Below are 14918 nucleotides of genomic sequence, written 5' to 3' on the forward strand. Positions count from 1 at the left end.
TGGGACCCCTCTTCCCCCCACCCGCGGCCCCCACTCGCCCCCGGGACACCCCCCAAGTCCACGAATGGTTCGGTCCACAGCCACATCAGTGTTTATTCTGCAAGTCCGGGTTCCACAGCCTGTGACACTCCCTCCCCCGCCCCTCCCCACCCCGTGAAGTGGCCCGGGGCCGAGCCCCACCCCCAGCTCGGCTCAGCCAACCGCCACCCAGCTTCCAGGAGTCTTATTTGCATTTCCGGCGCTTTGGCCCAATGGCAAGGTAGCGCTCCACCTCCCCTCCCGAGGGGGTGGTACTCCCGGTGGACTGCACCACTCTTGGGAGCCAAGGATGGGGGCGAAAGGATTCCACTGAGGTCCCGTTGACAGGAGGGTGGTCTTTGGGGTGAGGAGTTCAGCGGAAGAGGGGGTTGGGGCCTTGGAAGACGCCCAGCAGCCCGCTGTCCTGGGCAGGCTCCTTGATGATCTTCTGGATCTGTAGGGGGAAGAGGAGGGTTCAGAGACGTCAAGAGTCCCCATCTCTGTGACCAATGTGGAGGGTCACATCTCCATTTCATCTGCCTTGCCCGCTTGGCAGCAACTGGCCAAGCCAACCACTCGCTCTTCTCGAAACTTCTCCTTGGGCGCCCCTCCACCATGGCTGCCTGGGTGAGCTCCTGATCACCCGCCATTTTGGTCTGCTTTGCTGGCTTGCACCAAGGCCCTGTCCTGGAGCTTCTTGTCTATACCAGCTCCTACTTAAATAATCTCGCCTCTCCCATCCCTCTCAACCTCCAAATCCAGCCCATGCCTTGCCCCTCAACTCCGGACTCATTGATCCAACTGCCTCTTAGATGTGGGTCCCCACCTGACCTCTCAAACTGACAATGGTCTCCTCCAACCTGTCGACCACAGGGGCACAGATGCTCAGCCCCCTCTCTAGGGCTGCCTTCCCCAAAGCCCCACACTGCACCCCACCAGCAGGCTCCATGGCGCTTGCCTCCAGAAAAATCAGCACAAATGCACCCCCACTGCCCCCACTCTGGTCTCCCTCCTTCCTGCCACCGGCCCACATCCATGGGCCACCCAGAACCAAACTTCAGATCTGACCATGGCCAGCTCCCTCAGGCAAAACCCTCAAATCTGTGAGAAGAGATGGCTCGGGCTCTTCTCTGCCTCCCCTCCTCCCACGCTCACCATGCCCTGCTCAGTTCTCTGGATAAGGCCAAGTTCAGCCCCACCTCCAGACCTCTGCCCTAGCTGTTTCTTCTGCCAGGAACACACTTTGGATGACTGGTTGCTCGTCCGACTTCAGGACTCTGCTTCAAGGCCACCCCAGCAAAGGACCTCCCTGCGGCCAGCCCCCACCTTATTTCTCACACATTCTGAACATGCCCTTCTAGCTTCTGGCCACAATGTGTAACTGGCGACAGACGGGCTCTGGCTGTCGCCCCAGGACCTGCCACAGAGGCTGGCTCATAGTAGGTGCTTGACAAATGCTCAACAGAACTGAACTAGGAGGAGGGAAAGGGCAGACCTCGGAGGGCTGGGCGCCTCCTGCCACCCTGAGGGCCAGCGGTGACAGCTGCGGGGGCTGGAGGAAGGGACGGAGAAGAGGGTCACAGGGCTCCCCCATCGGCGGCGCCTCTGCGAGACTCTTCATGCTTGTCTGCCTCCTGTACCTCTCTTCATGGGAGGCCTCCCACTCCACCCCGTGCAACCCCCCTCTTTTGCACCCTAGCCCTCCCAGTCCCCTCGCTTGCTTTCTTGCTCTACTGTCCTCCTGGCCCCCCGAACAGCTTCCCTCAAGGAACTTAGAACTTTGCTCGCCTGGAGGCGGCTGCCTGCCATGTTCCCAGATGTATTCTGTCAACTGATAGGTGGTGGGTGCTGGAAAGGGAGGCAAGGGAGATCGGGGTGCGGGGCTAGTACCTCCTTAAACCGGGGGTGGACAGCATCACCCACGAGCTGCAGAATCAGCCCTTCGCTGGTGGAGAGGAAGGCCCCACTCTGCCGCATCCGGGCCAGTGCCACCAGCCTGTCCACCTGGCTGGGAGGGGCAGAAGGGCTGTCGGTGCCTCGGTCGGGCCACCCGGACCCCTGGCACGCTAAGCAGGGACCCCACTCCCCGGTTCTTCCTGGGCACCCCATCTGTACCCCATGTGCACCCCCCCCAGCAGGATCCGCTCACTTGCGAGAGGAGCAGGCGTCCACCACCACGTGGACCTGCAGCCCGCGGTCCAGGAGGTCCAAGGCTGTGTTCTGGGGGCACAGGCAAGAACAGGGATGACGGAGGGTCCGATCAGGGCAGGATGGGAGCAGCAGGCAGAGAGGGGTCCTGAGTAAGAATGAAGGTCCCAGGTCCTGCAGCGATGGGGTCCTGCCAGGACAGAGGAGGGTTCTGGGCCAGGGAGGATGCAGTTAGTGGGAGGAGGGGTCTCACCAGGATGCAGGCGTGTGTCTCGATGCCACAGAGGAGCACAGAACACAGCTGGGGCCGGGTGTCCAGCTCCTGCTGCACTGCAGGGACCATGCTGAAGCAAGTTTTGGCCACGGGCCGCAGGCCTCCAGCCCCCAGCTCAGGCACCGTGGGGCCCAGGCCTGCTGGATACTGCTCTGTCAATACAGCAGGCACCTCCAGGAGCCTGGCCACCTGTGCCAGAAAAAGGGACAAAGGCCTGAGCCTGAGGGAGGGGTCTGTGGGGTCAGACTCTGGGGTTTGAGGGAGGAGGGGGTTGGGGGTCTGGACTCCTGGATTTGAGGAAGGAGGGGCTGGGGGCCGGGACTCCTCCGTCTGAGGGAGGAGAGGCAGGGGGCCTGGACTCCTGGTCTGAGGGAGGAGGGGCTGTACCTTGAGCATGCGGGCAGCCACAGAGACAATCTGGGGGAAGTATGCAATATGGCGGAACTTCTCCTGCATGTCGCACAGGAATAGGATGGATGATCCGGGGAGGACGCGGCCCAGGCTGGGCCCCACAGCTGCCATGTCCTGGGGATGGGCAGAGGTGCTGAGGGGGCAGGGTCAGGTGGGCCAGGGGCTTCTCTGCACACCCAGCGTCCATGTACATAGACCCTTGAGGGTCCCACACGGGGCTTTGGAAACCATCGTCCTCCCACCCGCAGGCCACTGTATCTGGGGTTCCTGGTGCCTGGAATCCACTTCTTTCTTAGCGGGTCCTACTCAGCCGGGAGATCACATTCCGAAAAACCTTCTCTGACCTTGCCCGCCCTGGTGCTCCCAGCCTCACTGTCCAGGGCCCTGGGAAGACTTCTCCTTCCTCAAGGTCACCCTCTCTCCTGCCACACTGCAGGCTCCAATTGCGATCCTTGCCCAGCACTCGGGGGAGAAACTGAGGCCTGAAGGGACCCATCCAAAGGCCCACAGCAGCTAACAGCGAGCTGATTTGATTCCTGAGGACAAAAGAGCCTGGTGCCGAGTTCCTTCAGGTTGGACTCCTCCCACTCAGCCTCTGAAACTCAGTTTACCCCTATGTGCAATGCCCAGGCTGCACAACCCCTACGGGTCCTAGACACAAAGGTGGGGTCCCTCACAGAGGAATATTATCCCCCCATAGAAAGGAACGGAGTGGTGCTCTGTGGGACATCACGCGTGAACCTCGGAATTGCTGTGCTCAGGGAGAGGGGCCAGTCACTGAAGGCCCCACGCTGTGCGAGCCGGTGTATATCAACTGTCCAAAGGGATCAAGCCCAGAGGCAGGAAGCAGACTGGTGGCTGCCAGGGGCTGGGGCGGGGAGCGACCAGGACGGACCCCCTGAGGTGTTCAGTTTCTCTCCGGGGTGATGAACACATTCTGGAACTAGGTGCTGGCCACAGTTACACAATGTCATCAGGGTTTGTAACCGCCACTTCGTGCTGCACTTAAAAATGGTGGAAATGGTAAATTTCATTACATGAACTTTAGAGAGAGAGAGAGAAGGAAGAGGGGGGCTGCTGGAGCCTTCTGCCCAGCAGCCCTTCTGGGGGGGGGGTCCACGGAGACCCAGAGGGGTCCCCGATTTGCCTGAGGTCTTGCAGGACTAGAGGACAGCGAGTCTCCCAGTCAGAGTGGCTCCTCTCTAGCACCTGGGGCCCTGCCTCCACAAGTCTCAGCATTTCCCAGCCATGTCCCCAGGAGGCTTGAGTCCTTGGGTCCCCAAGTTGCTGTACAACTAGCGGGCTCTGGCCAGGTTTCCGCGCACAGCTCTCATCCCCTCTGCGTTCTCACTGGTTTGCTCTCCTTAATTTATCGGGGACGCAGGAGACCCCGCCCGCCCAGAGGAAGGACAAAGGGTTAACACGGGGGAGGTGCGGGGGAGGTGCGAAGGCAGGGTGGTGAGCACACACAGGTGTGTATGCGGGTTCTCTCAAATAAACACATCTACCGCAGAAAATGTTTTCTACGCGCAACTATCTAAAACGTAAAAACCCATGGATGCTTACAACAGGGAGTTTTATGCTATGTGAATTTTCTCTAAGAACAAAATGGCACGGCATCTCCCACAAAAACAGTATCACACTGAATGAGCTAATCACCTAATTACAACCGTGATCAGTGCTGGGATTTCTAGGGAACCAGATCTATCTTGGCGGAGTGCAGAATTCTCACCAAGGAAGCGGCCAGAGAGAGGGAGAGAAAACAATAGGGAAACACAAAGTGCATTCTGCTGCTCCGTCTCAGCCCGCACCCTCCCGCGTGGCTGCTTCTGTCCTCAGGACTAAAAGGTGACCCCCTGCTCCCACAAGGCGCTGAGAACCCCTCCAGCCTCGTCCGGGTCGTGTTGCCCCTCCAGGACTTTTCCCTGTGGTTCCCTCCCACTGCGGCGCTTAGTCTCACTTCCACTCCCTTGAGTCTTCAGGAGGCAGGAGGGTCAAAGTCCGATCAGGGTTCTCTGGAGCAAGAAGGATCTCCCCAGCACACTGGGAGGGGTGTGGATTGCGACAACCCCAAGGGAAGCACGTGGGGCCACATTTCTCAAAACCGGAGTTATATGAACCCTGCGACCCAGAAAACTTGTTCCTGAGTGTTGGCCCCGCAGACACACACGGGAGATGACACCAGGTTATTCACCACCAGACCTAGGTTACACATCATGGGACTCTTCCCCGGAGCAAAGGAACAGAAGTCAGTGTAAACGTCTACGGCTGGGGTCCTGCCCACCTAAGTCACGGCCCGTGCACAGCCAGGAAGAACGCCAAGGAAGCTCTTTAAGTAACAGCGTAGAAAAGTGTTCAGAAGAGGTTAGCAGTGCAATGAAGCAGTACAGGACATCTGTGCCCCAATCCGGGGAGAACAAGCCAGCGGAGCCCTCCTCTCTACACCGACCACATACTTCAGGTCCCGGAGCAGGTGTCCACTGGGTGTGAAGATTTTATTTGCACTGTTCTGTTTCTTTTGAATTTTGGACAATGTGTGATTGGTTGTCTGGTCTGTAACAACTAAAATACAATACAATCTTCAGGTAAGGTGAGAACCCAGCAAAACCAGTCTGTGGTGGTAAAGTTATGAATGAATGGTTATCCTTGGGTGGCAGTGAAGAAGGGAGTTCGGGGGGGGGGGCGGATTCTGGGCTGGGGGGGGGATGTTCTACTTCTGGCTGGGTTCAAATGCTGTTTACACCAGAGTGTTGGCTATGTATTTGTAATTTGGGGGGTTTCCCTGCATATGCAGCATACCTCCATAAAAAGTTTTCAAAATATCAGATAAAACAGGGGAGGCCTCACTGGCCTCTGTGAGGCTGGACTGGAGCAGGAGGCCAGGAAGGAAAAACCAGGGCTGCAGTCCAGGTGGGCAAGGGGGAGGCCTGGGCTCTAGTTCAAGGAGAGAACAGAGGGATTCAGGGTCAGGTGCAAATGGCTGTGGGGTAAGGGGGAAGGAGGAAGATCCTCAGGTTTCTGGTTCATGGGTGGCAGGTTCCAGGGACTAACGGGGGACCTGGAGAGGGGAATTGGTTTGGGGAAGAAGATGGACAATTGAGAGCGGGGAATCTATGTGTGTGCGGGGAATCTATGTGGGGTGGTCTGGGCTGGAGACGGATCTGGGGGTGCCGTTGGGGAGTGGTGAGAAGGGACAGAACTGAGCTCTGGGTGGAGGGAGTCCGAGGCTGGAGGAGGAGGGGCAGCAGCAGGGGAGGGGTGCTGCTCAGATCCCCACGTGGCCTGGGGGGTGGGTAGCCCTGCAGCCAGGACTTCCTGGCTGTGTGACCCTTCTCAAATTTCACGCTCTGTCTGAGCCTGCAAACAGGGGTCAAAGCCACCCACCCCACGGCGATGATGCAAACCTCGGCCAGCGATGCAGACAGGGCGGGCACGACCCGTGGAGGGCTCGAGTCCCTGGCCAGCCAGTTCGGCAGGGCCTTGGCAGGCGTCCTCCCCTCCCAAGGGGAGGCCTAGCAAAGCCTCAGTTTCCCCACCTGCAAGGCGGGAAGATCGGTCCCCCTGCAGCGCTCGGGGCCAGGGGCCTTACCCGGAAGGCGCCGGGTCCCAGGGTGGCCCGGCCCTCTGCTGCAGAGGCCCGGGGGACACTCACCTCTTGGAGCCCGAACTAACGCTGCTCAGCCCCCACTCGACCCGTTCCAAGACTGGGTTACCGTTTCGTAGGTCGCCACACGTGGCCCGCCCCCGCGCCCGCCCATCCGGGCCGAGCCGCCCAATCGGCGTTCGCCAAGCTCGGTCCCGCCCCTGCAGCCGGCCAATCCACTGGCGAGGCCGTTTCGCCCTCCGTGGAGGGGCGGTGCCGGGCACGCTGGCAACGTTGAGAGCGTGACTGGCCCGCTTGCGAGAGGGGGCGGGAAGGCAGCTCCTCCGACCAATGGGGAGCCACAAAGGCCGTGAGTGGCGGGCCCGGGGCGGAACAGCGCCGTTGGGATGCAGAGAGAGCGAACTCCAGCTGGACAGGTGGGTAGCGGCCACCCGCATTGTCCATACAAGACCTGGGAGGCGAGAAACAGGGAGGGAGGAGCGTAGCCAGGGCAGAGGCAGGCCCGGGGTTCGAACGCTGGCGCTTGTGGGTGGCTGGAGACAGGAACTTATCAAGAGACCCGAGCACTTTCCAGGAAAGTGGACTTAAGCCCTCCCAACCCTGCTCAGCCTCAGTTTCTCCATCCGTACGGCACCTGCCTCCTAGGGTGATGTTTGGTCGTTTGTTTGTTTTGCGTGGTTGTCTGTAATATTTAGACTCTGTGCTTGGAAATGGGCCTGAGGAAGAGTTGGGGAGAGAATTTCCCCATCAGCCTTGGACTAAAATCCAAACTCTTCCCAATTCTTGTTTGCCTTTGTGAACCTCTCTGACCTCATCTCTTACCACTTGCCCTGCTCACACTGCTCCAGCCACCTCAGGGCCTTTGCATATGCTGTTTCCTCAGCCTGGAGCCCCAGACCTTTGCTTAAACCCCTCCTTGTCATTCAAGGCTTTCCCTGACCACCTGATGTCACACAGCCACTCACCCAACTTTCTCTTTTATTTTCTTTCTTTTTTTTTCTCTTTTATTTTCTTCGCAGCACTAATTCCAATCTGAAATCGGAAATTTATCTTGCATTTAAAAAAATGTACAAATGTCCTCATTGTCAGTTCCCCCCTACCCGTACCCGTGCCCCACCCCCTTAGATGCAGACATCTTGTCTGTTTACTCACTGCTGAATCCTCAGCACCTAGATGGGGCCTGACACATGGTGGGTGCTCGGTACATATTTGGGAATAAATGAGACAAGACCAGACATTAGGCAGAAATGAGCCAAGGTGAGGAGGCTGGAGCAGCAGGCACTGCAGAGATGGGGCTGGGAAGAAAGAAGGGAGAAGGTGGGGGAGGGAGAGTGTAAGGGGGCACCCTGGCAGAGGCAGAGTTGGGGGACCTGGACTAGTCAAAGATGTGGTCTGAGGTGGGAGGAGTCCGGGGGTGGCTCATGCTCCCAGGAGTTGCCAGGGGGGGAGTGGTCAGGGCAGGGGGCTCCTGGGGGCAGCTGTTGAGCTATCGTAAGGGTGGCCTCTGATTTTTCTGGGGGCGGTGGGCCTGGGTTGGGTCGTGGTTGAACATCATGGGGAGCAGGTCCCCCAGCCCTCAGGGATTCCCTGACAATGGCAGGCACAGGGCACCTCCCACCTGCCCACCCAATCCCCCTCAGGAGCCCAGGGCCCGTCCACACCCTCTAGGGCATTTGAGGGAGGGGGTGGGGGATTATAGAAATGTGAAGCCTGCCTCAGGTCTGGCTGGCCCCAAGTGCAGCAGGACAACTCAGATGGCACTGAGGGACACTCTGGTGTGAGAGCAATATCATCAAAGAGGTCGAGGGTGGAGGCGTCCAGGGCCGCGAGGCTCAGGCTGGGGCTGGCATAGGGTGCCTCGGTGGGAGCCACAGCACAGGCCACCCCCAGGAAGGGGGACGGAGGCGGCGGGGGCGGTCTTCGGGGCGGAGGTCTCTGCGGAGGTGGCTCCTGGGACAGGACAGACAGGGCCAGCTTCTGGGTGGCAGCTTCAATCTTGGCAAACTGCCTGCGGGGAGACAAGCATTACTGGATAGCCATGAAGCATCCCCTCCACCCCCGTCTGCCATCCCAGGACCATTTTTTCCCTTCTCCTCCTCTCCATGTTTCTACTCTGGGCTACCTGGTTTCACTTTCTTGAGTCTGACGATTCAGTTTTTCTAACCCCGTTCACAGGGGAGCTCTGAACAGCTGTGGGGGTTGTGTACTACACAAGGCGGCACCTCTGGTTCAGCACAGTGCACATTTTTGACATTTAGACTTACTATGGCCACATCCCAGCGTATAAAAGTAAAAAACATCTGAAGGAAAGGGTGCCTTAAAAAGTGCCTTCCACACAAGGCGTGCCGTGGACTGGGGGGCATGTGTAACAGTGATGCCCTGTGGATTCTGCTCCCTACAGAGCTCTTGAATCTGCCCACCTCCGCATCTCCACCAATCCTTGGTGAAGTCCTCCTCATTTCCCATCTGGATGACAGCAATAGCCACTGCACTGGCCTCCCATTAGCGTTCCTACCCCTCAAGAACTGTGTGGACGGATCTCACAAACCGTGATGGGCTCAGTTACGTCTCCCTGAAATTCATAGGCTGGAGGTTGAGCCCTCAGTACCTTAGAACATGAGAAATCAGGAGGGCAGCTTACGGGAAGGAGACCCCATGAACACCTTTTGGGGCACAAAGGGCCCTGTTCCTGGATCTGAGTGTTGTTTACACTAGTGGGTTCCCTTTGGGGAAATTCGTCAAGCTCTACACTGGTACCGTGTGCGTTTCTTGTAGTTGCTAAACTTCCAGCAGAGGATTTATTTAAACAGGTAGCTGACATTGTATGCTTCTGTTGATGTGAAATGTCCAGAATAGACTAGTCCCTGGAGACAGGAAATGGACTGGTGGCTCTAGGTGCTGGGGGAGGGGGCATGGGAATGACTAGCAACGGGTATGTGATCTCCTTTGGGGGGGATGAAAAATGTTCTGGAACCTAATAGAGGTAGTTGCTTGCAAAACATTATGAATATACAAAACACCAATGAACTGTACACTCTAAGACATTCAAAATGGTGAATTTTATGTTACGTCTATTTTACCCCAAGAAAAAAGGCTCATAAATAAATTAGTGCAAGCTGCCACTCCAGAACTCTCTTTGATGCCAGGGAGAATAGCTTCGCTCTGAGTCCCCAGGGAAGATGTTCAGAAATGGGAGGTCAGGTTAAATGGCACAGGATGGGGGTGGGAAGAGAGAGAGGAGGAGGAGGTGACTTGAACAGACTCGGTATAAATGACATTTAGGGCTGAAGAGTCATGACATTTGTGATTTGCTTGAGCTATTTTAAGAAGATAGAGGAAGGGAATAGGCTAAGATGTTATGGGCAGTGAAGTCTGATTGATGGTACGTGAGTGATCTTTAGACCAGCAGTTCTCAAACTTGAGTGCACAGTGGAACACCTGGAGGGCTTTGGCAACACAGGCCCTTGGGCCCCCAAGCTTTGGGTTCTGCAGGCCTGGGGTGGCGTCCACGGATCTGTGTCTCTAGCACACGCCCACGCCGTGCTGAGGGGCTGATGCTGCGGGTCTGGGGACCACTTTTTGAGAACTGCTGTGTCAGACCGCTGTCTTGACTTTTCCGTAGGTTGGAAGTTCTTCACAATAAAAAGTCAAAAATCAGGGGCACCTGGGTGGCTCAGTGGATTAACCGCTGCCTTTGGCTCAGGTCATGATCTCAGGGTCCTGGGATCGAGCCCTGCATCGGGCTCTCTGCTCCACAGGGAGCCTGCTTCCTCCTCTCTCTCTGCCTGCCTCTCTGCCTACTTGTGATCTCTCTCTCTGTCAAATAAATAAATAAAATCTTTAAAAAAAAAAGTAAAAAATCCACATGCATGGATGGGAGGGGGCCCTTGAGGGAGCAGGGCCTGAGGGGAGCAGGAGGGAGGAGGAGGACGTGGGTGGGAAGGTGCTGAGGATAGTTTGGCTCTGACCTGGATTTTCTCAGGTCAAGGCTGGGTGCCCAGGGGGATATGCTGCAGAGCTTCCCCGGGCTGCCCATGAGGCAACTTGTGGGTGGTCTGGGTCTCCAGGGAGCGTGTGGCAGAGCCAGGCATGAGGCTGGGAATGTCTGGGATGCTACACGGGAGAAGTTGGTCCTGGAGGAGCGGGGAGGCTGATGGGGAGGGGTAGACGGGGAACCTGGGAAGTGAGAGGCTGGCATCAGCCCCGGGTCCAGACTGGAGGTGGGCAGGGAACCCAGATGGGTTTGGAGATGGGGAGGGGTGCTGGAGTGGTTGATGAGGGGGCTGAAGTGCAGTGAGAAGGCTCTGGGATGTAGGACTGGACCCTCTTTGAAGAGATGCGTGTTTTCCTCTTCAATAATGGGTGTGGAGGGTGGTGGCCTGGACCATTCTGGGCGTGGCCGGGGCTGGGCATCCTGGAGGAAGGCGGCTCGTATTGCGGAGGCTGGAGTTAGGCGGGACCAGGCTCCTATTTACTCAGATTGGATTCCAAGACCTCTCGGAGCAAGGTTCTAGGCTGGTGGGGAGAAAAACCTGCTTTGAGAAAAGCAGGTCCTTGGGCAAGTCACTTTACCTCTCTGTGCCTCAGTCTCCTCATCTGAAAAACGAGGATTATAATAGCATCTACCTCCTAGGGTTATTATGGGGGATTAATGTTCATTGTGAGTGAGTATGAGTTTGTATTAAAGTGCCACCATCATCGTCACCGTCACCATAACGTCACCATCGTCATTCCCACCGTCACCACCTTCACCATCATCACGTCGTTGTCATTGTCGTGTGATCATCATCATCATCATCCCAAGTCCCAGAGAGGCTGGATCCAGGCAGCACAGCAAAGTGGTACAGAGCATGGGCTCTGGACTCAGTGCCTGGGTTGAATCCATTCTTCAACTATGTAGTTTGGGTGAGTTGTTGAATCTCTCTGAGCCTCCTGTCTGTAATGCAGGCACAAAGACAACCTACTGTGCAGATTTACTGGGAGTGTTAAGTGACATATTGTATGTCAAACCCTTCCTATCGTGGACCTGGCCCACAGCAAGTGCTCTTAAGCAGGTTACTGTCACAGCGGGAGGGGAGAGCACAGGGCGAGGTGGGATGGGGCTGGGTGGAGCGTGAAAGGGACAAGCGTGAGCACAGACCTGAAGGAGTTCAGGCCCCCATCTACATTCCCAGAGACAGGGAAAGACATTGCCCCACAAAGGGTACAGATGTGCAAAGGCCCACAGGCTGAATGGTGTGGTGCTAAGTGGGGATCTCCTGTTTCCTTAGAACCTAGTTCGCTCCAGCCACACTTGTTCTCAGACATTCCAGGGATGTTCCTGCCTCAGGGCCTTTGCACTGGGCTGTCCCTTGCCTGGAATGCTCTTCCCTCAGACATCCACAGTCTTGTTCCCTGGCTTCACTCAGGTCTTGGCTCAGTTGTCACCTTCTTCACAGAGCCTTACCCACTTTACCTAAAAGGCCAGTCCTCCCCCAGCATGCCGTCCGTAGCCCTTACCACTTCATAGCATGCCATATAATTTTTAAAAATGGAGGTAAAATTCACAGAACTTAAAATGGGCCACTTTAAAGTGTGCAATTCAGTGGCATTTCGTACCTTCACAATGTGCAACTACCACCTCTAATTGTTCCAGAACTTTCTGTCACCCCCGAAAGCAGCCTGAGCCCCTCCCCCAGCACCACTGCCCGGCTTTCTGGCCCAGCCTGTTCGGGACGTTTCACATGAATGGCATCAGGTGATATGTGGCCTTCCGTGTCGGGCTTCTTTCACTCGGCATCATGTTCTCGAGGTCCATCCACGTATCTCTTACTTTATCCACTGTCCCTGACCAGCCGCCTTCCTGCTGGAGCCCAAGCTCTATGAAGTCAGGGGCTTCCTTCTGCCTTGCGTGATGGATCTCGCGGGCCCGGGATACATTTAGTGCTCAATAGATGCATCTTGAGTGTTGATTGCCTCTGGGGGTCCCCTTCTCTCTGTTCTGTCTGGCCCCCATCTCCCCCACTCTGAGCGGTCTGGCCCTTCCCCACCCCACTCTGCCCACCTCCCCTCTCCCATCCCCTCACCTGCAGATCTGGTTGTGCAGAAACCTCCTGTGGTTGGGCCTCCTTTTGGGGGGCCGGGTCCGCCGGGGGTGCAGGGCACGCAGCATGTGGGTAGTGGCCCCGCTCAGGAAGGCACACAGTTCCCGGGGGCTGGGCTCAGAGACTGCAAGGGCTGCAGGCACCCCGGGGTGCATGGCCGGAGGACACAGTCGCTTCTCCACAATGTTCCCGCAGCTCAGGAGGAGAGAGGAGCAGCCAGGGCTGGGGAGGGAGGCAGACAGCACACGGGTGGAGAGGGGGCCTTTGGGAGGGGCAGGCCACCTCTGGAGGGGAGGCAGGGCTCTGGTTGGAGGAGGCACAGCCCAGGGAATTAGGACCCGTCCTCCTTCCTAAGCCCCATTCCTACCTCCTGGAGGCTAGATGCTGAGCTTCGAGGAACTCATGGGTGGGGGCTGATACAGGAAGGGAAGGGGGGGCTTTATGTGCGCCCCTCCCCAGAGACCCAATTAGCACATAGTTGGACCTGGGATATGGGACAGGGCAGCATGGTGGGGGGCAGAGAAAAGCGCCGAGATAGCCAATTACAGGCACAAAGGCCTCATTAGGAGGCGAGGCCAGGGGCTGAGTCAACCGCATCGATTAGCGTTGAGGACCCTTAATGGGAATTGAGGGGGGGCGGCAGGAGGCTGGGGTGCAGGCTGGGAGGGAGGGGGCGCGGCTCCCTGGGAGGGTGCTGGGAGCCTCCGGCTGCGCCACCAGGGACATCTGCCCACCCACCTGCAGCTGTGCCCACCCCCCGCCCCGTGCCTTCCTGGGCTCCGGCCAGGCATCCTGGAGAAACTGGCTCTGAGAGGGGGCTCGCCTGTGCCCCAGGCCTCCAGCCAGCAGGAAGGGTTGGCTTCTGTGTGGGGGTTGAACCCCAAACCCTACATTTTGGCTGGAGCAGGAGTGAGCAAGGGAGGGGGCGGGGCACACATGCTTGCTGGCCTGGTTGCTTAGGTGGGTGACAGGAGGGATTGTTCCTGGCACAGCCTGGCTGCCGCCATGGGAGGGGAAGAGAAAACACGGGTGTGGTTTCCCTGAAGGCATTTTACTGAGGGACTAGGGGGCCCTTGGTATTTGGGGGAAGCAGAGAGTAGGCTGGGACGTGGTGGGCGGAGAGGCTGGCTCCTGGGCTTCGGGAGTGGGGTCCTCTAGTTTCTGGGAGGGCGTTGGCCACAGTGTGGGACCCTGGTCTGGGCTGGGGTGGGAGAGCAGCGTCTCCGTGTTTGCTCTGGGGGGTTGTGTTGCAGGTTTGCATTGGGGGTGGGTGGGAGTGTCCTTGGGGTACGATTTACCACAAACCTGGTGCCTTAAAACCGCCTACATTTATTCTCCTGCAGTTCTGGGGGTCACAGGTCTAAGATGGGTCTTCTGAGCTGAAGCGCCGTGTTCCTTCTGGAGGCTCCAGGAGAGAAGCCTTCCCCCACGCCTTTTCCCGCCTCCAGAGCCGCCCAGACGTCTCCAAGCTCACGCTGCAAGTAAGTGGCCAAGCTGGGATTTGAACTCGAGGCAGCAGAGGCCCCGACAGGACACCCTTGTGGGCAGGGTCAGTTGGGGGGCAACGGTAACAGAGGCCGGGCCTGGCTGGGGATGGGACAGCAGCGGGCACTGAGCGTCCGCCTTGGGCGCCTCCAAGGGTCTCCAGCCCCCTCCTTGGGTGTCTCCTGTCCTCTCCTCCTCACTGTCTCTGACCACAGCGCTCAGCTTGGCTGTGCTTCTCAGCATCTCTGACCGTCTCTGTCTCTACAGGGTCTCTCAGAGTCTGCGTCCCCGTCCGTTGGCCTGCGCGAGCCGTGCATGCGCATGTGTGTGTGTTCACGTGTGTGCACATCCTGGGCATGCGTGTGATGTTGTGGGACAGCCTGGAAGTTTTCCTGTCCTGTGACTTTCAGGCCCAGAGAGGACTGCACAGGGTCCCTTGGCAAGGGGCCGTGGGGGAGGAGACCCTCTGGAGGTCAGAGCTCAGGCTCAAGGACAGCCGCTGCATGGCTGGGGCGTGACCTTGCCTGGCCTGGCTCCACGCCACCAGGACCCAAGGACAGCATCTGCTAGCCGGCTCTGTCCCTCCGCCCCGTGGAGTCGGACCGCAGCGAGGGCCGCCCGCCCTTCCAACTGTGGCCTAGGGATGCTCCACCAGGGGGCGCCCACACCCAGGGCAGTGCTGCGAGGCCAGGAGGGAGCGGCAGCATCCTCACCTTCCGGCCCTCTCCTCCTGCCTCGTCCTGGGTAAGCGGGGAGGGGGTCGTTTAGTCGTTTTATCAACATGGATTGAAAACCTGCAGTGAGCAGGACAAGCACAGTCTGTCCCTGGAGGAGTCTGGGAGGGAGACGCCACACAACAAACAAGAAAAGACCAGTCTGGGGTGTTGGAGCTTGG

The 14918-nt window shown here is 58.0% G+C and overlaps 2 protein-coding genes and 1 long non-coding RNA gene across 3 annotated transcripts; 1 reads left to right on the top strand and 2 right to left on the bottom strand.

Moving 5' to 3' along the window:
- Positions 1 to 68: 68 nt before the first annotated feature.
- ISOC2 (isochorismatase domain containing 2) lies at positions 69 to 6585 on the bottom strand. The gene is made up of 6 exons (XM_045987154.1): positions 6504 to 6585; positions 2828 to 2965; positions 2420 to 2629; positions 2168 to 2238; positions 1909 to 2026; positions 69 to 472 (listed from the first exon to the last, which is right to left on the bottom strand). Exons 2-6 carry the CDS (start codon positions 2960 to 2962, stop codon positions 392 to 394), a joined length of 615 nt encoding a protein of 204 aa, XP_045843110.1. The 5' UTR covers positions 2963 to 2965; positions 6504 to 6585; the 3' UTR covers positions 69 to 391.
- A 243-nt stretch (positions 6586 to 6828) lies between these two features.
- LOC123930817 lies at positions 6829 to 14918 on the top strand. The gene is made up of 4 exons (XR_006816145.1): positions 6829 to 6871; positions 11143 to 11360; positions 13882 to 14019; positions 14291 to 14918. It is a non-coding gene; the product is annotated as an uncharacterized LOC123930817 (long non-coding RNA).
- On the bottom strand, positions 7885 to 12693 carry C19H19orf85 (chromosome 19 C19orf85 homolog). The gene is made up of 2 exons (XM_045987156.1): positions 12521 to 12693; positions 7885 to 8463 (listed from the first exon to the last, which is right to left on the bottom strand). The coding sequence occupies exons 1-2, from the start codon at positions 12691 to 12693 to the stop codon at positions 8007 to 8009; spliced, it is 630 nt and encodes a 209-aa protein (XP_045843112.1). The 3' UTR covers positions 7885 to 8006.

Source organism: Meles meles, chromosome 19 (genome assembly GCF_922984935.1).
Source record: "Meles meles chromosome 19, mMelMel3.1 paternal haplotype, whole genome shotgun sequence".
NCBI classification, from domain to species: Eukaryota; Metazoa; Chordata; class Mammalia; order Carnivora; family Mustelidae; genus Meles; species Meles meles.

What these genes read in the sequence shown, in the direction of transcription:
- C19H19orf85 (XM_045987156.1), bottom strand. Translation starts at nt 12,693, where the DNA reads ATGCACCCCGGGGTGCCTGCAGCCCTTGCAGTCTCTGAGCCCAGCCCC. An exon ending in CTGCACAACCAGATCTGCAG is followed by an intron (nt 8,464 to 12,520) that starts GTGAGGGGATGG and finishes GTCTCCCCGCAG; the next exon opens with GCAGTTTGCCAAGATTGAAG.
- ISOC2 (XM_045987154.1), bottom strand. Translation starts at nt 2,962, where the DNA reads ATGGCAGCTGTGGGGCCCAGCCTGGGCCGCGTCCTCCCCGGATCATCC. An exon ending in AGACACACGCCTGCATCCTG is followed by an intron (nt 2,239 to 2,419) that starts GTGAGACCCCTC and finishes CTGTGCCCCCAG; the next exon opens with AACACAGCCTTGGACCTCCT. An exon ending in TCCACCCCCGGTTTAAGGAG is followed by an intron (nt 473 to 1,908) that starts GTACTAGCCCCG and finishes TTCCCCCTACAG; the next exon opens with ATCCAGAAGATCATCAAGGA.